Raw genomic sequence first — 24,810 nt, forward strand, 5'->3', positions numbered from 1 at the left:
GGTCCCTGATCAAATAAATGAATATGTTGCATTGTCTCTTCTCAGTGTTAACATGAAACTGAGTCAGAAACTGCGATGTCTTTGTTGTTGTGACACGGTGGCGACAAGACAAAGGAACAAGTAAATGGTGCCGCGTGTCAGCCTGTCGCATCAATCTAATTTAAACTGGTACAACTAATACAATAAGGAGGGTAAAGGCAAGCCCCATAGAGAGAGAGCACATGACCGATCAGCCAATCATAACACGTTAGTCTGTGGGCAGCGTCCCTACATGCCCCGACAGATGAATGTACCGCCGAGCAAAGACGCAAACAGCAGAGGATCACAGGGGGAGGGATGCAATCCAAAGACAACAGATAATGAGAGTGATTAAAGGAGCGGCAGAGGGATGACTCATAGCTGCAGACAGGAAATGGTTTCGTGTTACTCGTCCCACTGAGACGGACCTGCAGGCTCTCCCTCTCTTCCTGATGCCTCTTCTCCATCTCCGTCAGCTGCAAGTACAGCCGCCTGGTCGCCTCCCTGAGCCTGGCGCTCTCCTCCTGATTATCCTCCACCTGCACAGAAAGTGACAAACCCAATTAGGCGTAAGCTGCTTGAACCTGAGGGCGAGCTAACAAACAGATAAAGTGGGCCACTGACAGGTTGTTTAGCTACGCGTTTAAAAGGTTACTCGGCCTCGCCTGAGGTAACAAAAGCATGGGGACAAAAAGCTCTTTAACTGTGCACAGATAATCTCTGATCTCTGGGAGCTGTCAGAGCTGTTCTTCCCGCCCGGACAAACGGCGCTCTGTGCATCGCCGCCTAATCTGACACCACTTGGAAAGCAGGGTGGCGTAAATCGACTCCTGCTTACCTACACATACAGGTCACCGGTTTTGGATATCCACAGCACACACAGCTTCCCTCCCTGCTACAACACCACTTCCTTCAAAGATGACGGTGTTGTGTTACAGTAGATGTTGTGATGTGCTGAGTCGAGGCTAAAGCGTGGGAAACACAATATGGTGTGTGCGCTCGCCATTAGCCAGGATGGAAGTGAGCTCTGGTGCTGTGGGGGCTTTGTGATGAGCTTGGCAATGTTTTTCTTGCTTCCATCTTTTAGCATTACGAACGACACGCCGGTCATTTGGATATAAATTTGGATGCATTCAAATTGACTCCTGCCATTTCCCATGGTTGACTCGTATTAAACTGACGGATAATCCCATCACAAAAGCCACACAGACGGCTGAACTCACGTTAGAGTCTGTGTCGATGAGGAAGCCGTTGCCGTTGGTGACAGCCGGTTGGTTGATGGGTATGGTGACTTTGAAGCCATTAACTGGATACTGAAAAGAAAAAAGTGGGGTTTTAATTTCTCTTTTTATTCCTAAAATGTACAAATACTACACTGGCATTTCCTTGTTTGAAACACAACACAAGAAAATGCAAGAAGCATCACTCTGACAGGACAAGAAACTGTAGCACGTCTATAGTTAAATTTCAGGAAGTAAAAAATAATTTTTTTAAGGCATTATATAATTTATCTCCACCATATTTCAGCTGCTGAGGCCAAACAGGCTCACCAGGCCTCTTAGGTATTCAGCGGTTTTCCCAACTTAAGGTGACTAAGCCTTCTCTGCCTTGGCTGCTTTCGTCGGTGAGATCAGCAAAGTCTGTTGAGAGTTTTAAGCCTCATCTGCATCCTCTTTCATTCTTCAAGGCATTTTATGGATATATACAGAGTTGTTCTTAACATCTGACTAATTTTGTTGCTTGATTAAAAACATTTCGTCGTCAATATGAACTCATTTTAATCCTTAGGGTAATGAAAGTTTTTAACTTTGTCTTATTCTACCTCCATCTATTCTTGCTTTAGTTGATTTACCTCGTCTTAAAGTTATCTCCATTTATTCTTGATGATTATTTTTATCTTACTTTTTTCCTGTATGCATAAATCTTCAGTTTATTGCGTCTCTGCACGGCCTCAATCTGAACGTAGCTAATCCGTTCAATCAAGGAAATCTTGTTCAGAAAGTACAAATTGCATTCTTATTTACAACCAACTGAGAATGTGTAATGACCTTTTATTTTTTATTTTACTAATAGCTAAACACACCTGAACGAGTCCAGGTGAGACTCTTTACAAGTCCAGGCCCCCGACATCACGCCACCCCTTTTGTTTCTTCATCCAAACTACTTTTGGACCATAATACTATGTTTTGGCAGCCAAACTTGCACCATCAAGCTCCTGTAAAGGGTTTTTTTTTTCTTTTTTTGGACTTTTTTATTTTAAAAAAAACACAGTAAATCACTTTGGAATGCTGATCTTTCAGAAAACTTAACAAAATCTGAGTTCAAAATCACAACATTACATCACAATTTTACATGTCTTGTTTAGAAATTAGCCAAAAGAAAGATTTTTTATTAACCAGATTCTGTAAAAAACAAAAAATGTCAGCTACCTGGGACAACCACCAAGCCATTAGTGACTCAGCTTGGATCAACAGTTACATAACAAAAATTCAGGAACTTTTTTGATGGAGTAGAACAAACTACAGACACAAACGGCTACGAATGGATGGAAACATATTAAAACTGTAATTAGTAAAATGCAGTCCCCATGTTTTTGTTTTTTTTAGGATTTCTGGCATTATGACTTTGTTATGCTGCACAAAAGATGTTATTGTTTTCCTCCTAGCCATGGTTGTGCTGTTTCCATAGAGGTACAGGACTTTAGATTATCGAGAAAAATGAGCCCACAGTGAGTAAAAATGTGATCGGAGCAGAAACAACTTGAGATTCAGGTGAAAAAAATTTAAAAAAAAAAATCACATCTCGAGTCCCTCAAAGTCCAAGATGGCCTTTCAGATTGCTTATCTGTCAGACCAACAGTTAAAAACAGAAACATATTCAATTTACAAGCAGATCCTCTTACTACAGAACATATTTTTGCTAAATGAATACCTTATTACCGTCTATTCACATTCTGTTTATTTCTATAAACACTAAACTCTTTAACCTTCCGGCAGAGGGTGCGTACCTTGTTGTTGTTGTTGCTCTGCCTGGCTGCCATCTGCTCTCTGAGAGTCTTCAGACAGTACCTCACCTAGGAAGGAAAACACAGCGAGCATGAGAAAAATGCAGAAACACGACTATGTCCTTCAATTTATTCAACTCAGACTTCTCCACTGTTCTCTACTAGTTGCTTAATGTCGACTCGTCGTCCATTACCGACCTCCTGAATCTGCGACACTTCGTCCGTCAGCATCCTGACGCTCTCTGCTGTCTCTGGACGGGACTCAAGGTAAACCTGGTCGACACAATCATGGGAATGTGTCAGATATCTCACGAAACTACACTCCAGAGAGGCGAGAAGCGTGAACACAGCTATCCAAACAAACATCATCAGAGCAAAAAACAAGCCCACATACCTTGATGACTTCGACTTTTTCGTCCGTGGGAGTGATGAGTTCAGGTGTTGTCTCCTTCTCCTCTGGTTTCTGTGGCAGCACTACCGCGATGCTGCTCTCCTACAACCGGTCAAAATATCAGATAATGCCTCGTAAAATGTTTATTTCTCTCGATAAACAACATAGAGGAACACAAAGTGAATCCGTACCTTGCTGTTGTGTCGTTCTGCGTTGTATCCCGCCTGATCCTGACCTTGTAGGGCGAGTCTAAGCCGCCTGCACCGCTCCTGAAATGAAAAATGAGAGGATAAGAGGAACTTACAAGAAGCAGTGGCGACTCTCCGGAAAAAAAAAAAAAAAACACCAACCAATGAAGGAGCTGGGCTTAAAATGAAAGTCATAAGTGAAAGAGAAGAGGGTGGAGCAGACAGAGAGAGAGAGAGAAGGGCAGTTTTTGCCATAAAACATCCCCATTTCTTAGGTTCCTCTGTGGATGCCACACTGTTAGACCCTAAAACCTGGCAACCCACAAAGAGCAGACATTTCCACCTAGCTCCCGTTGCCAAGTCTGGTGATTATGACCAAACACTGCTCACTGGAGAAAATGAAACCAGTCGAGTCCAGTCAGTGGGCCAAAAATACCAACAGCAGAAACATGTGGCCGCTTAGTCACTCTGGGTCGCCTTGGCAACAGAAAGTATGGGATAATATCCGTCATGCAAACTTATACAATTTCAGTTTAAAGTGAGTATTTTTAGGATCAACAACGCCACACACAGAGGGGAAGTTCTGGAAGGATCCAGATGTTCTTCACATGTGGTCGTCTATTGTACAGTCTTCTGCTCTGTACTTGTGTTTCTATTCTAGTCATGTCTGTTCTATAGATATGTATAATCTTCAACTGTGTAGATAACTGTTCTATTATACATATGCCCCTTTTACAATACAGATATACATATGTTATCTTGATATGTGTAGGCTTGTGTCTATTCTTTTCTACTCTAGAATTCTAGATTTGCACATACTATTTTACTCTATTCTATGTTAAGCTATTATACATCCCAGCATATATTGCCATCTGTTCTGTAAACGTGTATTCTGTTCCAGCCATGTTCCCTCTATTCCAAATAAATCTAGATTTGTGTAGCATATTCACCTCAGAACCAACACATGCAACTGTTTTAACCGTTATGCATTTGCTTCCACCATGTTTTACTCCAAAGCTTTTTATTTTCTGATTATTTTTAAGGCCCTTCATGATCTCTTTCTTCTATATCTCCGACTTCTTTGTGCTCACTGATATCATGCACGCCGATATGCACTTTGAGATGCTTGCACGGAGGTCTTTTCTTTGTGCCAAGGGTCCTGACTTCTTGACCTTAACTCTTTCCTTTTACAGTTTCCTTTTTTAGAAGCCTGATGATTTTTTTTGACTCTGTTGTAGTGAAGCACTGAAAACTGGCTTCACTTAAACTTTTACATAAAGATGCGAGCCATTATTATTTTATTCTGTTTTATTCTTCTTATCTGGGCTGGAGTGGTGGTTAGCACTTTCACCGGTTTGTGTCCCGACCTTCCCGGGATCTTCCTGCGTGGAGTTTGCATGTTCTTCCTGTGCATACGTGGGTTTTCTCCAGGTTCTCCAGCTTCCTCCCACAGTCCAAAAACATACTGAGGTAAAATGGTGATTCTAATTTGTCTGTAGGTGTGAATATGAGCGTGATTGTCTGTACATGTAGCCCTGTGATAGACTGATGACCTGCCCAGGGTGTCTTTGTTTCTGCAGCTATTTCTGTTCCATTCTTCTCTGCGAGTGAGGTAGGAGGAGTAATTTATGACCCGACATATTCCATAGTACCTTCACAGCTCCTTTATTTGTCCTTCTCTTGAACTGCTGATCTTTGAATGACACACCATATTTCCATATTAACACAGAGACACCCTGATGGTGACTGTACTCTTTCACTGGAAGCATATGTTGCTCTGCATTGATATCAGTCATTAGGTCAAAGTTAGAGCAGAACCGCCTGCTGTGGCTGTTGATTTTTACTTTTACGCAACTAAACACTCCACCTATTCCAACTAAAGACAACTAACCAAATGAATGGAAAGCAAATAATTAAACAAAAATATAGCAAACCAATGTCTTAGCTAAGAAATGTGTCGTTTAATGGGCAAGTTAAGTGAAAAAGTAAAAATGTAATCATACCTGACTCTTCAATCTCCCCCGAAAGCAAACAAACACAAAATTCCTCTGTCTGCACATAATCCTTGCTGGGAACACCCATTTAAGTATGAGACGGTGTGACTGCACATAGATTGTAATGCTTTTTCTGCGATTGTGCAAAGAAAACAAACTGATTGCCCTTTTGACAGATTAAATCCACATCAGGTGGATGACAACAGCGTAATTACAGGCGAGTTATGTAACATCGTCTTATCAGCAACTAATCTTTGCCTCCACGGTGTGTTGGTTGGGTGTGTGTGTGTGTACCCTGCAATAAAGAAGTCATTATTTGGGTTGGAGGTCTATGAAAACGCCTTTATGCTTTGTGGTTCTGCTGGGAGTGTTACCATCATTGGCCTTAATTAAAGCTAGCTTGCATGTCAGCAGCAGAATAAATTGGACGCCTGCACGAATGACATAAAAATAATAGCCAGAAGCATAAATAAATAAAAACCAAATGTCCTGTAGATGTTTGCACTGCAATTAGCTAACTTGCTGGTTTTGTTTTTAGGTGGAAATCCTCAGTGACAACTAAAAAGAGCCTAAAAAAAAAGAAACAACACACCAGATAGTTAGAAATTGGTTGATGAGATATAATTAATTTGTTTTCGTCTCCAGAATACAGCCGTAGTGCACAAAAATACCTGTAATTTTACTACTAAAGTGAATAGTGTCACCCTTCCGGTAGCTGAAAATTTGCTCAAAAACAAACTCGTAAAAATCTTTGTCCCACTTGCGGCTTCTTATTTTCTATCAGAAAGGTATTTTTACGGGGTTGACAGGCAGGTGTGTCTACTGTACGGTACATCAAATGTGAAGCGGGAGAAGAAACAGATGTTTTCCCCCCTTCTGCCTTCGATCACGCAAGAGGACGTCGTGAATCTTCACTTGCATAACAACACATTTAATATCAGCCTGTCTGGTCAGTGTCCCCCATGTAACTACTGAAACATTCATGATGCTCCACACACATTGTACTAAATCTACACCTAACAACGCACCTTACACACCTTTAATTGCTCCCTTTGAGACACTAGAGAGGCACTGACACGTTCACCGCATACCGCAGCCTGTTGTCATCCTTAACGCTGCAGCAATAACCTCAACGGTATGCACACTTATTTGTGACACCATAACAGACCTTGGAAGTGTTTTTAAATCAAGAAAATGACCGGTCACTATGAGAATGCAGAAAGTATGTTACCCAGATCGAAACATTTTGCAGCTGACCCACACACTGTCGATTGCTGCGAGCACCGCGACAAACCCGATTAACCAACCGCTCCTTGTTTCCCGGGAAAAGCCATTAACTGTGCCGAGCTTCCGAGCAACATCATGACACCGCAGACAGCTGGAAACATATTAAGCATCAGCAGCTTGTTTGTGTTCTGTTATCAGGTCACGCCAACTGGAGAAAAACACCAAGCGGCACAACACGGTTTCAAAATGTGGTCGCTGATGCTCGCACGACACGATGGAAGACGACGCACAAGCCACCTACACCATGGATAGCACATGGGCACAGTTATAGTAGGCCTGCTATGAATGTGTTTAGTGTTTGTCAGACTTTACAAAGAGATTGAAAGACGATAGTTAAAAAAAAATACATTCCACTTGTGGAGCTATAACCGTACAGGTCATAAAATCCAAAAAAAAGAGAATATAATTAATCGAAAATGGTAAAATCACATATGAATGGGGGAAAAAACTGTCCACATAGACATTTTTTTTAAATTTAAAATCAGATAAAACAGAAATAATACAAAAAAAATACACAATAAAACTCAAATCACATTGGACTGAGTTGGATAATAGACCCGAAAATGTTAAGACAGACTAGGATTACTGAGCGCTGATCACCGAACAAAGAACAAGATGAGTTCTGCTTTTAGTAGTTTTCTTCTTAATGGGTCCCTAAATAAACCAACATGTGAAGAGGATTATGGCTCTAGAGCGAGTGTGAACATGTCCACCGTAAGTCATACAAAGATATATGTCTTAAAAGAGCGAAGGAGGACAAAACGTGGGGAGCACATTCGGCTCTTTACGTAATCAACCAGTTCTCCACTTTGCAAGTCAAACAAAAGCTAAATGGTTCAACTTGACTGGCAACTCTTTCTGTGTAATCGCGCCGCCCGAAAACCATCAGCTCTGAGGCGGTGACAGCTCGGCCGATATTTCACTCTGACAGCTAAAGGGTTTTTTTCCCCTCCTTCTCTGAGACATGAAGAAGATCGTGGGGCGGATACACCCTGGGCGGAGCTAACTTTACTCTGAAACACAATGTTCTACACCTCAGCACATGCTATTATCTCCTTAAAACTATTTAGATTCCACGCATTTGGCTGACAATCACATCAAAATTAAGTCATCAGAGCTGTAATGTTTCCATAAAATTAGCTATTAGAAAGTCATCTGTGTGTTCTGGCACTCAAATAATTCATAAACTACATATTTGATTTAATCAGCGTATAGTTTGTTAGAACTTGTTCCAAAAGCCTGTGAGATATTTCCCCTTTCCATGGGAAACATTCAGCATGCTATGTGTTTAGAAGCAGCAACAGCAGAGTGTTAAGAAAAACGGGAAAGTCCAGACTACAATAGCAAACAAATAAATGAAGCTAAAAACACACCTGCATTCCATTAAATGTGTCAGAAAACTATCTCAGACGCTGTAGTGGCCTGACTGTGAATGAAAACACGATTGATTTACAGCCACTCCCACACAGAGTGCTTATTATCTGTCACTGCAGGCCAAATGTCCTGCACTGCATCTGTGATCATGTTCCAAGTTGGAATTAAACATGTAATCAATGCATACTTTTGCTGCCCTGGCCTGCCGAATTTGCATCTGTCCTTAAATAAGTCATCCTGATACAACGGCTGTGACGCTCACGCGATGAGAAAAGACATCAGTGAAACGCCACAAAAGCTTCGTACTTCTTCTGCTGTGTTCTAATCCACACGTCCTCGCTGCTGCATGTACAAACTCACACTTTTCTAACGACCCTTTTTTATGTGCTCTGTGCCCATACAATGAAATAAATATCAGTTGTTGAGTTAAAGCCTTAGTGCTGCTCCTTCAGGCTTGTCCATGCTGCTCAGAAAGCACTTAATTTCCATATCTACTGTCTTTTACAACACATTAAGAACCGAGGCTGCGTGACTGTGCATGTTTACAAATAACCACATTTCATAACGCAGGCAGCCTCAGGTTCAATGAATGTAATAAAAATACCTTAACTGATGATATCAGCACCAATGACTGATGTGTTGTTAAATTAGAAAAGATAAAGTCTCCCACAAAGTTACGAAACCACGCTAAACCAAATAGAAAACAAATCCTTTGCATAGCTTTGTCAGTGCAGTAATTTATAAATGTTCAGCTTCATGCTAGTTATCTACAGTAATTCTTCCCGTTTCCATTTTTAATGAAGATTTTTGCAAAAAAAAAAAAATGTATTTGATGAAACCAATTAACCAAGTTTGATGAGTCTGATGAAGAAAATAGCACACCTTTTGCTACAGATACCTTCTAGTGTCACTCCATTCCATTTTGCCCCACAGGTATCCACAATTCTTTTATCTTTTGTTAATTGTTACCGTTTGTCAGACCCCTTTTCTTACTCATTGTTGTCGCTCCTTTTCTATTCATAACTGTTTGCCAGACCCCTTTATTCAATTACTCTTTGTTCTTTTTGTCTTACCCTCTGCCACTTATTAGCAATCATACACAAATTAACCACTATTCACCCTTGTATTTACATACGACCCCCTGCCTACTTTTTGACCATTGCTATAAATTAAGTACTCTGCAAACATTCTGGTTCCGTATGCCGGAATACCAATAAACATCCCACTACGGCAAACTTCGAACTACTAAGAGTGAAATTTCTTCAACACGTCATAAAGTATCGTTTCATTTTCTAATCACCACATAGAGGCCAGAACATCTCCACCTTATTTCACACACCACTGCAGGCCTCCACACTGATAAATAACGTCCAAATTACTCGTGTGAAACTATTACTAAGGAGTTAAAAAACAAACGTGTGAACAATATGGTGGATAATCTGCTACTGGAGACACCTGTCCAATATAGGTCAGCCTTAAAGCTGAGCAGCAGCAGTGAGACCAGAGGGGGAATCCGTTTACATCGCAGTAAATAAAGAAGGAGGAGGACGAAGCGCTGCTGTAGGATGTTTACTGCCTGTCTGTTATTCTGCAAGGTGGGAGGAAAACTCAATGCAAAGTGTAGTAGAGCAAAGAAGGACTGCATAAATCATGAAGAAAACAGATAATTCTGACTGGAACTTGGTGATGTTTGGAATGAAAAACGACTCCAGCATTTGTTCAATTAGCAAAGCAGTTGACTATTATTTTCTATGCTGATTGACTAATTGATTAAAAAGCTGAAAGTTAAGCCCTGGAGTACAGGGACGTGAAACTGAGTTATGTAGTATAATAATGGTTCAGCTCAGAGGAGAGTAGACCTGAAGAGAGTAATGGAGCAGAGTGGAGACAGTATGTCATTATCGCTGACACACTCAGGTAATCAGGGGAAAAAATCAATAACACTGCAGATCACATCATCTGTACTGGATGAGACTCACAGATGATAAGAAAAGAAGCAGGTACAGCCCAACCTGACTCATGTTCACTGGTTTTAGATGACATTAGATCTCAACAGATACTAGATTTATTTTTGGAGTCGATACCAATTTTATGGAGAAAAAGTTTTCCTAATCAGATTTGGGTCTGCTAAGATAGTGTTTCTGCACTCCAGCGACGCATGTATTTGCAAATTTAGCCAATGAACGCTTATTATTTTATAAAGGTAGATTGAAAAGGGAAAAGAATGGGATCCTTGTTTATTAACTTTGCAGCGTCATATTTCACAAACTAGTCTGCATCTTTCTGTGAGAACACCATCTGACTCCGCACCATACTCTACTACATGTGCTGCAAACAATGCTGAGAGTTTGGTAAACAATGGAGTCAGAGCCACTCTGTTGGAAAAGCTGCGTGAGGACTACGTTTCTACTAACTACTCCAACTTGTATCTTTTTCTGTCTTCTGTAAAAAGAAGCTTTCATATTAGTTCTTGAGGGTTCTGAGAGGGATAAGGACTGGGATATTGTTCCTTAACTCCAGCTACATATTTCATCAGCTAGCTTGTATTTTTCTGTACGGACACTATTCGACTCCACACGTGCTGCAGACAGTACTGAAAGTTTGGTAAACAATGGAGTCAGGACCACTCTGTTGAGACTACATTTCTACTAACTATCCCAACTTGCATCTTTTTTTGTATTCTGTAAAAAGAAGCTTTCAGATCAGTGCTTGTCGGACAACGTACACACAGTGATGACATGTATTTGTGAATTTCCGCAGTCAGGAACAACAAATCTTATTGGTACATTTATATTTTGTTAGAGATATATTGACAAGAGATAAGGACTGGGTCATTGTTCATTAACTCCAGCTACATATTTTATCAGCTGGCTTGTTCTGTAAGGACACAACTTGACTCCGCACCATACTCTACTACATGCGCTGTAGACAGTGCTGAAAGTTTTGTAAACAATAGAGTCGAAGCTGTTCTGCTGGACAAACTACGTGAAGACACCATTTCTATACCACCACAACTGGCATCTTTTTCTGTACTGTGTTCTGTAAAAAGAAACTTTGTCGGACAACATATGAGCAGACACTAATATATCTGTGGTGATCCAATAACGGCCAATAAGAGTTGACTGATCCATGTATTAGTCGGGCTCCAGGTGACATCGCTGCTTCATTTCAGTTTCCAGTGACTTCATATGATCAATACAGGACCGTCCACTTCCAGCTATCAGACTACACAATGATGGCTGCTCACTGACTTAAAGATGATTCCACGATGAGTATAAGCTGACTGACGCCAAAGAACAATAAGAAACACCACCAGACATAGCTTTAAATCTGAGTATTAAATCATACTAATAAGCTGAGAAGGGAAAGCTGATGACAGCGCATTCGCTGCCACACACACACACATCTGTAACAACAGAGTTCGCAGCCAAGCGTGAAATCCATCCATCTCTGGCTGCAGTCAAAACACACAAGTTTTATTACCGAGCAACACGACAACACGCGATGTGAAGGGTTAGAGATGCCATAAAACACTTAAAATGATGTGATAACTTGTTGATAACAGCAAGTCTTGCCACACCAAACCTTCCTGTGTGATTAATGCCAACTGCATGTGTCACCAGCAGGATAGACACTGAACCACTTTGCAGTTGAAGTAGTAACTGACACACACAGAGGGGGTGGCTCGAGAAAGTTTTAAAGCCACTTTTACACGATGAAAGTTCAGGTGGTTAAATAAAATATGACCCTATTGAATGCCTCACCTGCAGTATATTGAGAATACAAGAAAGGTTTAAGAATCTTTACATGTTTGCTAGGAAGACAAAGCCAAATGAATCATATAACTCAAACACTTCATCATACAAACTACAACTGCAAGTACCATCATGAACTTCACACTCACTAAAATCATCACCCGTGCAAATCTGTCACCTTATCTCACAAAGATCTCATATCTACCTGAGCAGACAAAAGTTGTCCGGGACGCTTCCCAGTGATGTTCCTACGATCCAGACAGTCTGCGTCTGAGTGACTAAGTGCGTGGGAAGCCGCTTCTGTCTTGCCTTACATGGATGGGTGAGGCTCCACCAGCGGCCCAACCCTTTCTTTCCTCCAGATTGTTCTCCAGTCAGAACGCTACGGTGCCAGCCCGAGTAGGCACACAGCCGTTAGCCTCCCCCTGCAGGACTGTGGTGCCAAATGCACAATGGAAAGAACATTTCCACTGATTAGATTATACACAGGCCTCGAGGGCGATGTTTGTTGACGGCAAATCTAAACTGTGTAACATTTTCGGGGTCATTTATTAACCCTCTGAACACACCAGCAGGTTTGAGTCGCATGTTGTCTTCCAAAAAACACCCAAAGTGCTCCATTTACTCGAGCCAGAAACTGTATAAATAGCAAGAATCAACAGATATTCAACTCTCTGACTGCCTTTGAAGTAGTTATCCGTGACCGTTCTACGGGGAAACTTAACCAAAAATTGTGATATTTCCTAAAAAATTCTTTATTCTATATGCATTGCTTTAAATAATCGCTACTTCCACTAACCATATTCAATAAAAAAACAAAAAAAATCTGTAATCCCCAGCATATTTGAGAGGCCATTAGCAATTAAGCCGCGGCTAACAGTCATGCGACAAAAATTCAGGGTATTTTCAGCTGATCTGGGCTGAACTGCAGGGCGTGTTTCCACAGAGCAAATAGGAAACAAGCATGAATACAAATAAAAAGTGCACGTAGTAAAATATCTACAGCATGTAGAGTCACTGCTTTTGTTCCCGCATTGGTAACACATGCTAGCGCTTTGGGAAAAATGCTTCACATATTGACTGCAAGGTTCTTTGAATGTGTGTGACATAAATAATCCAACAAATTCAACTTTTTCTTTTCCATTTATATGATTTGTGGTATATCATTATCACGCTGCACAAAAGACATTTTTGAGTTCTCTTTACGGAGCAGTAAAAAAAAAAAAAAAAAAGAGCCCACAGTCGGTGAAAAACTTCTTTGGGTTCTGGGGATTAACGGAGCAATAACCTGGCAGGAGAATCAACTCCCATTTTCCTTTCTGTTTTTTTTAGAAAGCTGAAAAACTGGAGGGATGAGCATCAAATCAGTACGTAAATTTTAATCACTCTTAACTCGGAACACTTATGTGAGCCTTGACATGTGGAAATGTGCGCTAATGTGGTGTCTGAGTCACTGAGGACTGTGAGAAAAGATAAAACTGTGGAGTGAAGAAGCCTCGTTTATCTACCACAAGGTGACAGTTGTAGGTAGCAGCGCTCTGAGGAATGTGTGGCGCGAGTTACGTAAGAGAGATTAATGAAGCGTCTTTATATAGCAGTCAGCGGCTCGGTGAGAGTGTGCAGAGTAAACAAAAGTGTGCAAACAAAAAGTCAAGTGGTGAGAAGCCCAAATATGTTCATGCTTGTGTGTCTCTCAAGCTTACATAACTGAAGCTGTCTTTAATATGACAGTCCAATACTCAGTTTGTTTTTTCCATTTCTGTTATTTTTTGTTCTGTCTGAGTAGATTCTTTGTCATCACGTCATGTAATCCTGAGAGTTTCAGCAGAAAGCAATTGGATTCCCGTTTCTGTCCAAAAGACAAGTCCAGCTGCTTTCTACTGAAGCTCCTAGGATTTATTTCCTTTTCAAATTGTTCTGTATTTTTTAATGAATGAATCACTGGTCCACTGAGCGATTAGTAGATAAGCTGGAAAATACTTAGGAGCCTAATCATTTAAAGTCCTTTTGCTGAAGAAAATTCTCCAGTTTCAGTTTCTTAAATGTGTCTTTCAAGAGAGTAAACTAAATATCTTTTGATTTTAGAATGGCGGTTGGAAGAGAAGACATAAGATTTTTAAAATGTTCTGAAAGCTTTTTGATCAAATTGATTAATCAAGGCAGAAATGATGAAAGTGATCATTAGATGCAGTTTTGCTCATAAAATATCAAAAATGAGTAAACTTTTCAGAACTTTTAAAATTCAGTTTAAAGTGATGTTAAAACAAAAGATAAATATTCTGAAATTTAAGAAGATGAAACCTGGAAATGTTTAAATTTTAACTCATTAATTACTTTAACTGCTAATGGATCATCGAATGTGACAAACAGTTTTATTACTTGTGCGTTATAATCTAAATGTAAGACATCACAGTTCCCATTTTTGCTTTAGTGTGTGTTTAAATTTGTGCAGGTGTGTACTGAGTGCTTAGATCTCTGATCAGAAGGTTGTCGGTTCGAGCCCCAGCACCATCAAGCTGCCTCTCCTCTCTGCTCCAGCTCGGCTGTGGCGTTCAGAACCCCGATTAGAATCATGGAATGCAACAGGTCAAAATGGGAATTCTTTCTGCCGACCACTGCGACGTCCCAGCTCCCTTTTCTGGTCCATGCAGTTATTTTTGAGCTTTTTAAGTTTAGTGAGGAGTTAATCGAGGCTCTGCTCGTACCCGGCTGCAGCCATCTCCCGCTGGATGTTTTTGAATGCCGGCTTGGTCCAAGAGGCTCCCTCTAACTTCGACTGAATTTTACATAAAGACCACAGAGCCAAGAAGCACTGGATCTCCTCCTCAGACCACTGCTGCTTGGATTTGGCATCCATATTAACCGGTTTTCAAAACACTAACACTAAACACTACTACTACTCACTTGGTTGTTTAAAAATGGTGGCTCCCCAGCCTGTGATGTACTCGGTTCTTTACTCTGGCCCAGCAAAGAGTTGGTGCCTGAAAAGCACCAGTTTTTGGAGCTTGAAGCTGGTGCTTAGGTGGCGGAAACACAAAGAACTGGTGCGAAGTCATGCACTGGCTCCAAACTAGCACTGGAACTAGCTTGGTCGAAAAAAGGCGCATGTTAGGCCCTTAAATCTGCATCAGGGGCAGCATATCCTGTTCTCTGACACCAACTTCCTAACAAAGCTCGGTTATGTAAAAATAAAGAATTTCCCAGGGCTGTGGTGCATAAGTGATAAATCTTCTTCTTCTGAACATTCTGTTAGTTCTCAAGCTACTTGTATAAAATATATTTACAGCAGCTTAGAAGTGATTTGATGTGTGAGCAGTGCAAACACGCCATTTAACAATGTTTGTGTCGCACACAAAAGGCTCAGAGTGGATCTGTGTTCTGCAGCCATGTAAGTACAACCCGCTGACAGAAAAGGCATTACAATCCGGCTGAGCTATTTTAATAACAGTGTTGCCTGGACGCTTCTCACGCCACGACAGAACACACAATAACTTCAATGAAAGCCTAAAAGTACACGTTTCCCCAGCAGAAAGAGAAAGTTGGGAGGTTTGGAGGACAGGATGCAAAAGAGGTCAAAGCTCATGTTTACCGTGTGATCACAGGACTCACTGAAAAAACGCAGTATTCCTCTAAAGCCATCGACGCCTAATCATGTTTCACTGTCACCATCTTAACCCCTAAAACACCGGAACTTTTTTTATTTATAAATGCCTGAAAATAAATACACAAATAGACAACCTTGGAACCTAAGTGACATTAGGAAGAATTTTTAAACACCAAAAGTCTCTCTGCCATTTACAGACCAGAGTGAGATTTTAAAAACTCAAGCAAGAATTTTAATTTGTATTTCGCTCTAATAAAAACATTGAAGCATAGGAGGAAAAAACAAACTTCTATGAATGACTCTGACGGTGTTGAACATGACTGAATGATTCTCAACTGCAACTCCACCAGATTACTTGCAAAAGAAATGAAGCACAACAATCCATTTAGTCTTACTACTATTACACTGCAAAGAAAAATAAAGTCACTAAATGGTGAAATTCTTGCAGCAAGGAAGTGAAAAAAATCTGAGATGCTGTTATATTCACAAACTGTAAAAAAAAAAGCAAAATTAAACTTAAAAAAGTAAAATAATGGACAGCATTTGTCAAAAAAAGAAGATATATTTCAGATATTTAAATAAAGGGAAATACTATAATTTTATAGTTGCACATTGTGAAAAAGCAAATTACTCTGTGAAAATATAGACTATTCATGTGATCATTATTTACAGTTTAGTCCTGTTTTTTTTTAAACAGTAAACATGCAAAAAAAAATCTGTGATTTTCCCACATATTATAAAAAAATCTATTGAATTTATTGTTTATTGTTTAATTAGGATCCCCATTAGCTGCCCTTTGAATGGCCGCTAGTCTTCCTGGGGTCCTTTAAAAAAAGAAAAATATATAATTTACAATTTACACAAAACATTTTACATGCACATTAATATATACAGTGAAACATATTACATTTAAAACATGCCAAAGACTTAAGTTTTCACATTGTCATCTGCAGAAGTCCTGGCACTAATGCCTTCTTCACTTTATTTTTGTTTTTAATTTTTCGTAAAACAACAATACGCAACATTAAATTATATAAATTATAAATTATTTACCATTGGTAGCAATCCTTAACATACATAATTTTCTTTCAAATAATAGCAAATATCTGTAAAATGGTGACATTTTTAGCTGATTTAAACACAGTAAAAAACATAAAATAAAATAAAACAACCGCATATTTTTTACAGTCAAACACTGTAAAAGATCAAATTTATTAAAATACAGATAGTTGATGTGGAAATAATTTATAATTTTGGCGTGTTTTTTACATTAATATGTGAATTGTGGATTTTTTTCTTAAATTTTACTAGTTATTACCCGTAATCTAACAAAATATGGATAATCTGCATAATAACAGCAATTTGTTTTAAGAAAATGGAGTGAAAAACTGGTAAAGCTGATCATTTTCACTTGTCTTGCCTTTGCTTTTTCATCTAATAACTGCAATTGTTAAAAAAAAAAAAAAAAAAACAGCATTTCTGCACTGAGCTTGACAGCTTTCTCAGGTCGTTTTAATAAAACCCGGTACTCTCAGGGCAGATGTGGTTAAAGACGCAGTCAGAATTACATAACTCAGCTGTATTTACAGATTTATCCTGCCTTGACTTTTTAATCCACTAAATAAACAACTGATCCCCCACAGCTACAATCAAGGACTTTCATTCTAATCATTTAGTTCCACTAAATGTCAGCAGATAAAGAATGATTTTGCACCATGTGTGCATCCATCGGTTCTCTTCCTGCCTCATATCTGTATAAACTAATGATCTACATGTCCCATCATGACGGGAGAAAACACTTAGCAACTCCAGGATTTGGAACAATGACTCTCTTTAACCATAATTACGACTTATGCAATGTTTAATCTTTTCTCCGGCAAAGTGTCACTCATGCTTTGTTAAACTGCCGTTACTCTTTAATATAACAAGGATGCGTGTAAAGAAAATACTGTACGATTGTTTAATCGCCAAATGCAAAGAGAGCGTTTGTATTTAACCAGCAAATGAACAACTTTTGACAAATTCCTAGTGAGTAAATTCCCCATTTCATAATGTACAATTTCCTCAACCGACTTCAACAGAAAGGGTTAAAATGTTGGTTATTTCATAGCAATAAAACGTGGCTGGAGGGTGTGATTGCTGCCGTAGTTTGCCTCTAATGACGTTGGCAGTAGGTGCGTTCAGGCTTCACTTGTTCCAACACATCGGTTTGTTCTGAACGCACCGCTGTACGCTGTGAAAGTTTTCTGTGTGAACTCTGAGGGGAAATATCCTGATAAAAGAAGCCAAATTCCACTCGTGCAACAAGCAGCAGAACAAAGCAGCAGCTACACGAGTTGATACCAGATTTGAGACATAGAACAGATAACAAGCGAGAAGTATTTGTCCTTGTCCATTCAGATAATAGCTTTTATATTCAGGGAGCATTGTACACTCAGAAAACTGAATTCACTTTTTTATATATATTAAAGTTATTTGACTTAATTTCAGCCTTTTCTTCAGGATATTACTCGAGATGAGAGGTGTCAGGGGCAATCAACTTCAGCAAGCATGCACACTATTGGATTTTTCTGATTGGATTGGATAGAATAAGGAATTAACAACATGCTTCCGTCTATATTAGTATATTTTGAGTATTGGGTCATTTTGGTACCACTAATGAAGGTTGTGCAGATGCAGTCCTTCAGCAGCCATTTTGAATCAGAATTTTTGAATTTTTAACAGCCACTACGACGTTTTCACACCGCTATGCACATAAAACTCTTTTTGTGTAACATTTCAAGTGATTATGGACCAGGTTTTTATCATTTTAAGGCAGTTTAGACTGACTTTTGGTGATTTATGGTCAAGATTCTGTGATCAGAGGAGTCCTGCTAATGTGAGGGTCAGGCCAAGCATCATCTCCAGCATGTACAGAACCTACTGTCAAGCATGGTGGAGGCGGCATCATGTTTTAGGGGTGCATGAGGGCTGCTGGTGTTGGTGATGGCAACTGAACCCGGCCAAGTGTTGTGCCATTCTGAAAACCCTCATCCCTTCTGCATGTGCTCTGTTCCGTCAACGTCAAAACTGAGTGTTTCAACAAGACAATGCCCCTTAATGCCCCCTTTAATGCCCCTTGCCACACATCCAGGAGCGGTAGAACTTGGCTGCAGGAGCTCAGCATCCAGGTCTTAGAGTGGCCAGCTCAATCCCCGGACATGAGACCCACTGAAAATCTGTGGTGGAATATCAAAAGGTCTGTTTCAAAAGAGCAAACCAAAGAATTAAAAGCTGAAAGTCAAGAAGAATGGGTCAAGATTAGCCCTCAACAGTGTGAAATATTTGAGGTTGTGTCCAATTTTAAGGGTGTCCGATACATTTTTCCATTACTGTATTCTGTTCGTTTCCTTCCAGCTGCAGTTCTGTCGTAACAGTGAAGTTAAGAGTCTCTCAGCAGGCTGTGGAAGTCGCTAACTGTTCTGCTAACCAACGTGAAGAACCAACCCGGCCTCACACCATGAAAACAGCACGAGTTTCTGCTCAGGGTTTCTCAATTTAAGTGACTTCAGCATCAGCGGTTACACAAGCGTGTTGCCAATCACTCAAAGCAAACACTGTATGACTGGAAACTGAAACATGGACATTTTTAAGGAGTCAGGAGTTAAACCGTGTCAGTGAAAGTAGTTGCAACATGTTGAGATTAATTAGAGTCAAGGTTGTTGGCAGTGTTTGCCTGTTCACATGTCCTTATCCCTGAGAAAAAGCCTTTGTGCACACATTTTCCTGTTCAATCTTGCCATAAAATGCAATAAATAAGTTAAATGATAGATTTTTTGGATTGTTCTAATATAATTCTTGCTGTAAGTAAATGTGTATGAAGGATTAGATTTTAGAGAAAGGGTCCCGTACTGTGCCACATGTTCTCAACGCTACCTGTTCGTCATGATCATTATATCCCTTTATTCTAACTGTAAAAAGGCAAAAAAATGAAAATAAAAATATGGATTTATGTTCTCTTATCCTCATCTGGAACACATTAGACCAGACCCAGACCTAAAACCACTAAGTACAGACTGGTGAAATGTGGAATAAATGAAATAGAGAGGATAAAGATTCATTAAACCATTATAGTATTGGTGAGTGTGCCAAAAGTAGACTCGATTTCTACTTTATGCAAGTTCGATGCGCCGTGCGGCGGTCCAACCCATCGCAAAGCTTTTGTCAAACGTCTAAACTCGCCGTCGGTGAACTAAAACAGGACAGATTTAGCTACTGCATAGCTTATTTCTCACCTCAAATGCTTTCAGAAATACTTTTCGCTGAACTGTTTTCATAACAAAAGAGAAAGTTTGCGACCGAGCCGCCATGTTGGTCCAATTTGACATCCATGTGTTTGTCCAATCAGGGGCAGGATAGTTGGAGAAGAAGGTCGACAGGAGTTGAACACCAGCAACTGTCCTCAAGTACGCTTTACAAGCAGGAAAAACGCATCTAGTGGACACGTAGCATTACCGTCACTCATGCTCAAATGGGAAATTGATCCGGTAGTGGCAGAATCAAACAACTCGACATGGAAGACGCTAAACAGCACGTTGGGCGTCTCGGTGGGGAATGTAAATATATGTACACCCTTCTGCCTTGAGTTTGTTTGCTCATGCAAAATGAAACACAATTAATACAGATTAAAAATTCCCTTACATATGAAAATCACTTATGTGCAATAACAGTTTCAACCTCACCCTCATGTATGAAATGTTCACAAAAAACAAACAAAAAAAATGTTTCTAATTTATTCTTGTACTGCCTTCATATTTTTCCCCCTTTGAAACTGCTGTAACGTTGGATTTCCCCCACTGTGGAATCAACAAAGTTTACCTTATCTTAATGATATTTAATTGTGATTAATCCAAACTAATCCACAGCAACCCTGATTGAATAATTTTAATCATTTGGCAGCATTAATCTGGACTGGAGTGTCCTACAGAGAATTAAAATTCTTCCAATCAGTTTTTCACAAATGACAAATTTTACCAGTAAAACACAAAAGAAAAAGGAAAACTCCAGAGCTTTTTTCCCCACATGGACCCAACACATTAAGGCAGGATACTAAATGCTCTAATTATTTAGCATTTTCACAAATAGAATAAAAGTTTCACAAATTTGAAGGTGGGTTTGAGACTTTATTGAGGGTTAAAAGTGTCTCTCTCACCTCTAAATCGTTAAAACTATTAAAAGTTTACGTCTCCCTTAATTTTTCCCTTAACTATGACTCAGAAGTGAACTTCAGTCTGGTTTGGTACAACGTGTTCTTTGTGTTGTGATGAAATGTAACACAGCAGCATGCTATGACAAAGTAAACACACGGATAAGATAAAAAAAAATCAAACTGGACAAATGGCAAATAAAAAAAGAAATATTTTGATTAATTTTACAGCACATGCGCTGTGAGGACACATTAAATAGCACGTTGTATTATTTTCTGACGTCATGTGATTGGGTCAAAAGTGAATTTCTGATGTCGACAAACATCACTTTTCATTTTTACAAATAAAACTTAACTCAAATGTGAGTCTAGAGGAAAATTAATGTTCAGAAAAGTTCCGTAAAACGGGACAGTGAAATTAAATAACTTCATCCACCACCGCTGTGACACAAACCCGATGAGAAACCGTTGTTCAGTCGCTAATGTAGTTTATGTTATTCCTAAATAGCATATTTTTCTTTTCTAACACATTTAAGTCACACATCACTCACGTTCGTCGTCTCGTCCACTTCTCCATCGTCCACAGTCCGCAGAACTCCGCCGTTCATCTTCTCGGCACCAAGTGAAGCCCAGATATAGAAATAAAAGAGAGATTAGAGCTGTGAGAAGTTTCTGGAACAGACAAATGTCCTCTTTAAACTTCTCCTCCTCGGAAACAACCGCGGCTTTCCACCTGGAGCTGCTCTGTCTGCCTCCTCTTCCTGTCCAGGTGAAATAAAGACCTGCAGCTCTACAGACAGCGGAGGAATGCAGCTCTGAAGCCAGGAGGAGGCAGAAATCCTTACCGGCACGTCGCTCCTCTGACTCTTCACCGGGCTGTTTGGATGCAGAAAGTTGGCGACACGTCAGATACGTCACTTCCTGCATTCTGGTGGATCTTTGCGCACCAATTTTGGTCTTTTACGCGTTAATTTATGGTGGAAAATGTCTGTTTTTACTCATTTCAAGCACCAGGTGACCAGTCAAAAACGTTATCAAACATATTTGGATTTAATTACATTTTTTTCCACAACACATTCTGTCATTCTACACTGTAAAATATCATCTTTTTCCCCCCAAAATTTTATTATTTTACAGATTTTCCCGTTTTGTGACATTGCAGCTGATATTCAGTTAAAAATACTCAACAAGTATTAATTTTAATATTTATTCTACAAAACAAACCAGACTGTAATTAATGTCCTCATCAAAATTTATATTTTTAGGAATGGAAATTTGTCCTTTTTTTATGTCTGACCATAAAATTACACTATTCTTAGTGTATGTGAATGACTAAAAGATCGTGCTATTTTGCAGATATTTGCTACTTTTTGAAATTAAAATATGTAAATTAAGGATTCAAAAAGGGTAAATAGTTCATTGAAACAGTATTTTATTCCCTGTTTTGTGACATTACAGATAATATCTTGAACAATCACAAAGAATATTAATTTACATGATAACAGCATTAAATAAATAGACCAAAACTGTAAATAATATCCACATAAAAAATCCAATTAATTATTTTTCAATGTTTGACCATAAAATTACTTTATTTTCAGTACATAAATCAGCAAAAAAGAACTATTTTATAGATATCTGCTACTGTTTAAAATTAATGTATATATTATTTATATTAGGAGCTAAAACAAATGTTAAATGTTTGTTGAAATGCCATTTTACAGACAGATTTTCCCTGTAATGTATTTAGAGTAATATCAAGAAAGTAGTTTTTGTAAGAATTAATGAATCCAATAATTAATTTGCATGTTAAAGATATTTATTTATTGAACTCTTTTCTTATCTTATCTTATATGGACCAGACATTTCCATTAAAAGTAGAGATGCAACAATCATTATTTTCATTGTCAATCTATCTGTGCATTAATTTCTCAGTTAATCAATTAGTTGTTTAATCTGCATACAATCAGAAAAATGGGAAAATGTCTCCAAAAGCTCAAATGCTTTGTTTTGTTCACAACCCAAAGATATTCAGCAAACAACATTGTTTACATTAAACGGCAAATATTCAGATCTGAAAATCTGACTTTCCCCTAAAATATGACACTGAACTATCAAAACAGAATTAAATCTATAGTCTACTGTAAGTGATTCATTGATAGCAGCCGATAGAAACACTCCACTGTCTGTCCTTTCACAGGCTGTAAATTCATGGTTAATGGCAGAATAAAGTCCACAGTTTAGGAGCAGCAATGACTGATTTGCTCAGTAACAAATGACTGAAACAATTAAACGTTGTCTGACCTCTGAGAAGCTGATGACGCCTGAATCCGGCAGACATTTGATGTGAGAGCTGCTGAACCACGGCATCCTGCTCTCAGTCACCTGCCGGATCTTCTTCCACACGGATCCCATATGCTTCCTCTCTGCATCTGTCTCACTTCAGCCAAATGTATTCGGATCTCTTCTCCATCTGTCTCTCTAACAGCACAGAGAGCCTTCAAGGATCTTCCTCCTCTGCGATATCTGCCGCTAATTCTGTGTCCGTCCTGCAAATAGGATAACAGGAGTCTGGTTTGATCAGCGTCCAGAAGGCGTCAGGTGGATCCACGTCCTGTCAGGCCTGAACTCATTTACTTTCACAAACTCTTTCTGACATCAAGTTTGACACATCGGCCCAGAGAAGCGTCCTACTTTCAGCATGTGAGACAAAGTTTGCTGAATAATGGATCAAAACCAGGAGGAAATAAGCAGCGCACTTAGCAGGGCTTTGATGGAGGGACAATCTAATTTATTTTCTTTTTTATGAGACTGTTAAAACTTTAATCAGCAGTTTAACATGAATATATTATGAGTTTTGAGAGGAGCTTTAGTTTTAACATAAGTGTTTCCATGTTGTTACTCGTGTTAACCTTGAAAGATATAGAAAAAATAAATTAGCAAGAAAAATTTGAACCAAAAAAATGCTAATAATAATAGTAATAAAAACTAACTAACTAACTAACTAACTAATATATGTATGCATATATATACAAACCAACAAAAACAGACTGTAATTAATGTCCTCATCAAAATGTATACTGTTATGAAAGGAAATTTGTCCTTTTTGTTTGCGTGACGATAAAATTACACTCTTCTCAGTGTATGTAAATGACTGAAATATGTTATTATTTTGCAGATATCTGCAAATATTTGAAATTAAAATATGTAAATGAAAGATTCAATGGGTAAATGATTTATTAAAACAGTATTTTATCTCCTGTTTTGTGAAAATACAGATAAAATCTTGAGAAATCACGACAAATATTAATTTACATGATACAGTAGTAAATAAATAAACAGACCAAAAAAATGTAAACAATATCCACATTAAAAAAAAAATCTGCATTCGTAATAAAACAGCCAATTGATTCTCTTTCAATATTTGAACATGAAATTTTTTTACTGTATATAAATCAGAAAAAAAAAACAAAACACAAATATATATAAAAAATTAGCAAAAATGAGCAAAAATAACAGCCATAGAAAGATAAATGATAGTAAATAATAATGAAATTAAAAATGAAGTTGTATTTTTGCAGCAGTGAGTTTTGGAGGTGTGGCCTTAAATAAAATCCATTATAATGTAAAGACGAGCATCTAATCCCCAAATCTGGTTGAACCATCCAGTCATGTAGTTAATTCACCACCATGTTGTGTAATGCAGGCTTACGTCGTGGTTTCAGACCGTAACTTCTGCATTATTTGTTCCGTGACACCCAACAATATAAAAGTGGTCACGTTGTCACTGGAACACAATAAGCTGCTGTAAATAAACACAGAACATCTGCTTTGTAAGAGGAACCGCTTCGGTTAAATGGATTCATAGTAAATACAAAAGACAGATCATTTTAAAGGCACAACCCAAAGTAAACACGCACCAGCTCTGTTAAATAATGGTTTAGCTTTTGTTACATCTTAGTTTGCTGCACAATGCAAAGTGTGGATGTTATTTTAAGCCTTTTTTAAAA

General features: G+C 38.8%; 1 protein-coding gene across 5 annotated transcripts in view; it reads right to left on the reverse strand.

Moving 5' to 3' along the window:
- tuft1b (tuftelin 1b) overlaps positions 1–23,230 on the reverse strand; it is a 30,141-nt gene extending 6,911 nt beyond the window's left edge. The window contains exons 1-8 of one of the 5 annotated variants that reach the window (XM_051955758.1): positions 23,105–23,230; positions 21,352–21,408; positions 3,605–3,682; positions 3,417–3,515; positions 3,221–3,295; positions 3,026–3,091; positions 1,242–1,331; positions 447–557 (exon numbers count right to left, since the gene is read on the reverse strand). In XM_051955758.1, coding sequence (XP_051811718.1) covers positions 447–557; positions 1,242–1,331; positions 3,026–3,091; positions 3,221–3,295; positions 3,417–3,515; positions 3,605–3,682; positions 21,352–21,408; positions 23,105–23,215 — 687 coding nt within the window. In that variant the 5' untranslated portion in view covers positions 23,216–23,230. Of the gene's footprint in view, positions 1–446; positions 558–1,241; positions 1,332–3,025; positions 3,092–3,220; positions 3,296–3,416; positions 3,516–3,604; positions 3,683–3,763; positions 4,033–12,216; positions 12,236–21,351; positions 21,409–21,533; positions 21,676–23,104 lie in introns of those variants that run through there. The other 4 variants (XM_022219671.2, XM_022219672.2, XM_051955759.1 and 1 more) reach the window with 4 other exon arrangements.
- Between the last annotated feature and the right edge of the window lie 1,580 nt (positions 23,231–24,810).

This window comes from Acanthochromis polyacanthus, chromosome 11 (genome assembly GCF_021347895.1).
Source record: "Acanthochromis polyacanthus isolate Apoly-LR-REF ecotype Palm Island chromosome 11, KAUST_Apoly_ChrSc, whole genome shotgun sequence".
NCBI classification, from domain to species: Eukaryota; Metazoa; Chordata; class Actinopteri; family Pomacentridae; genus Acanthochromis; species Acanthochromis polyacanthus.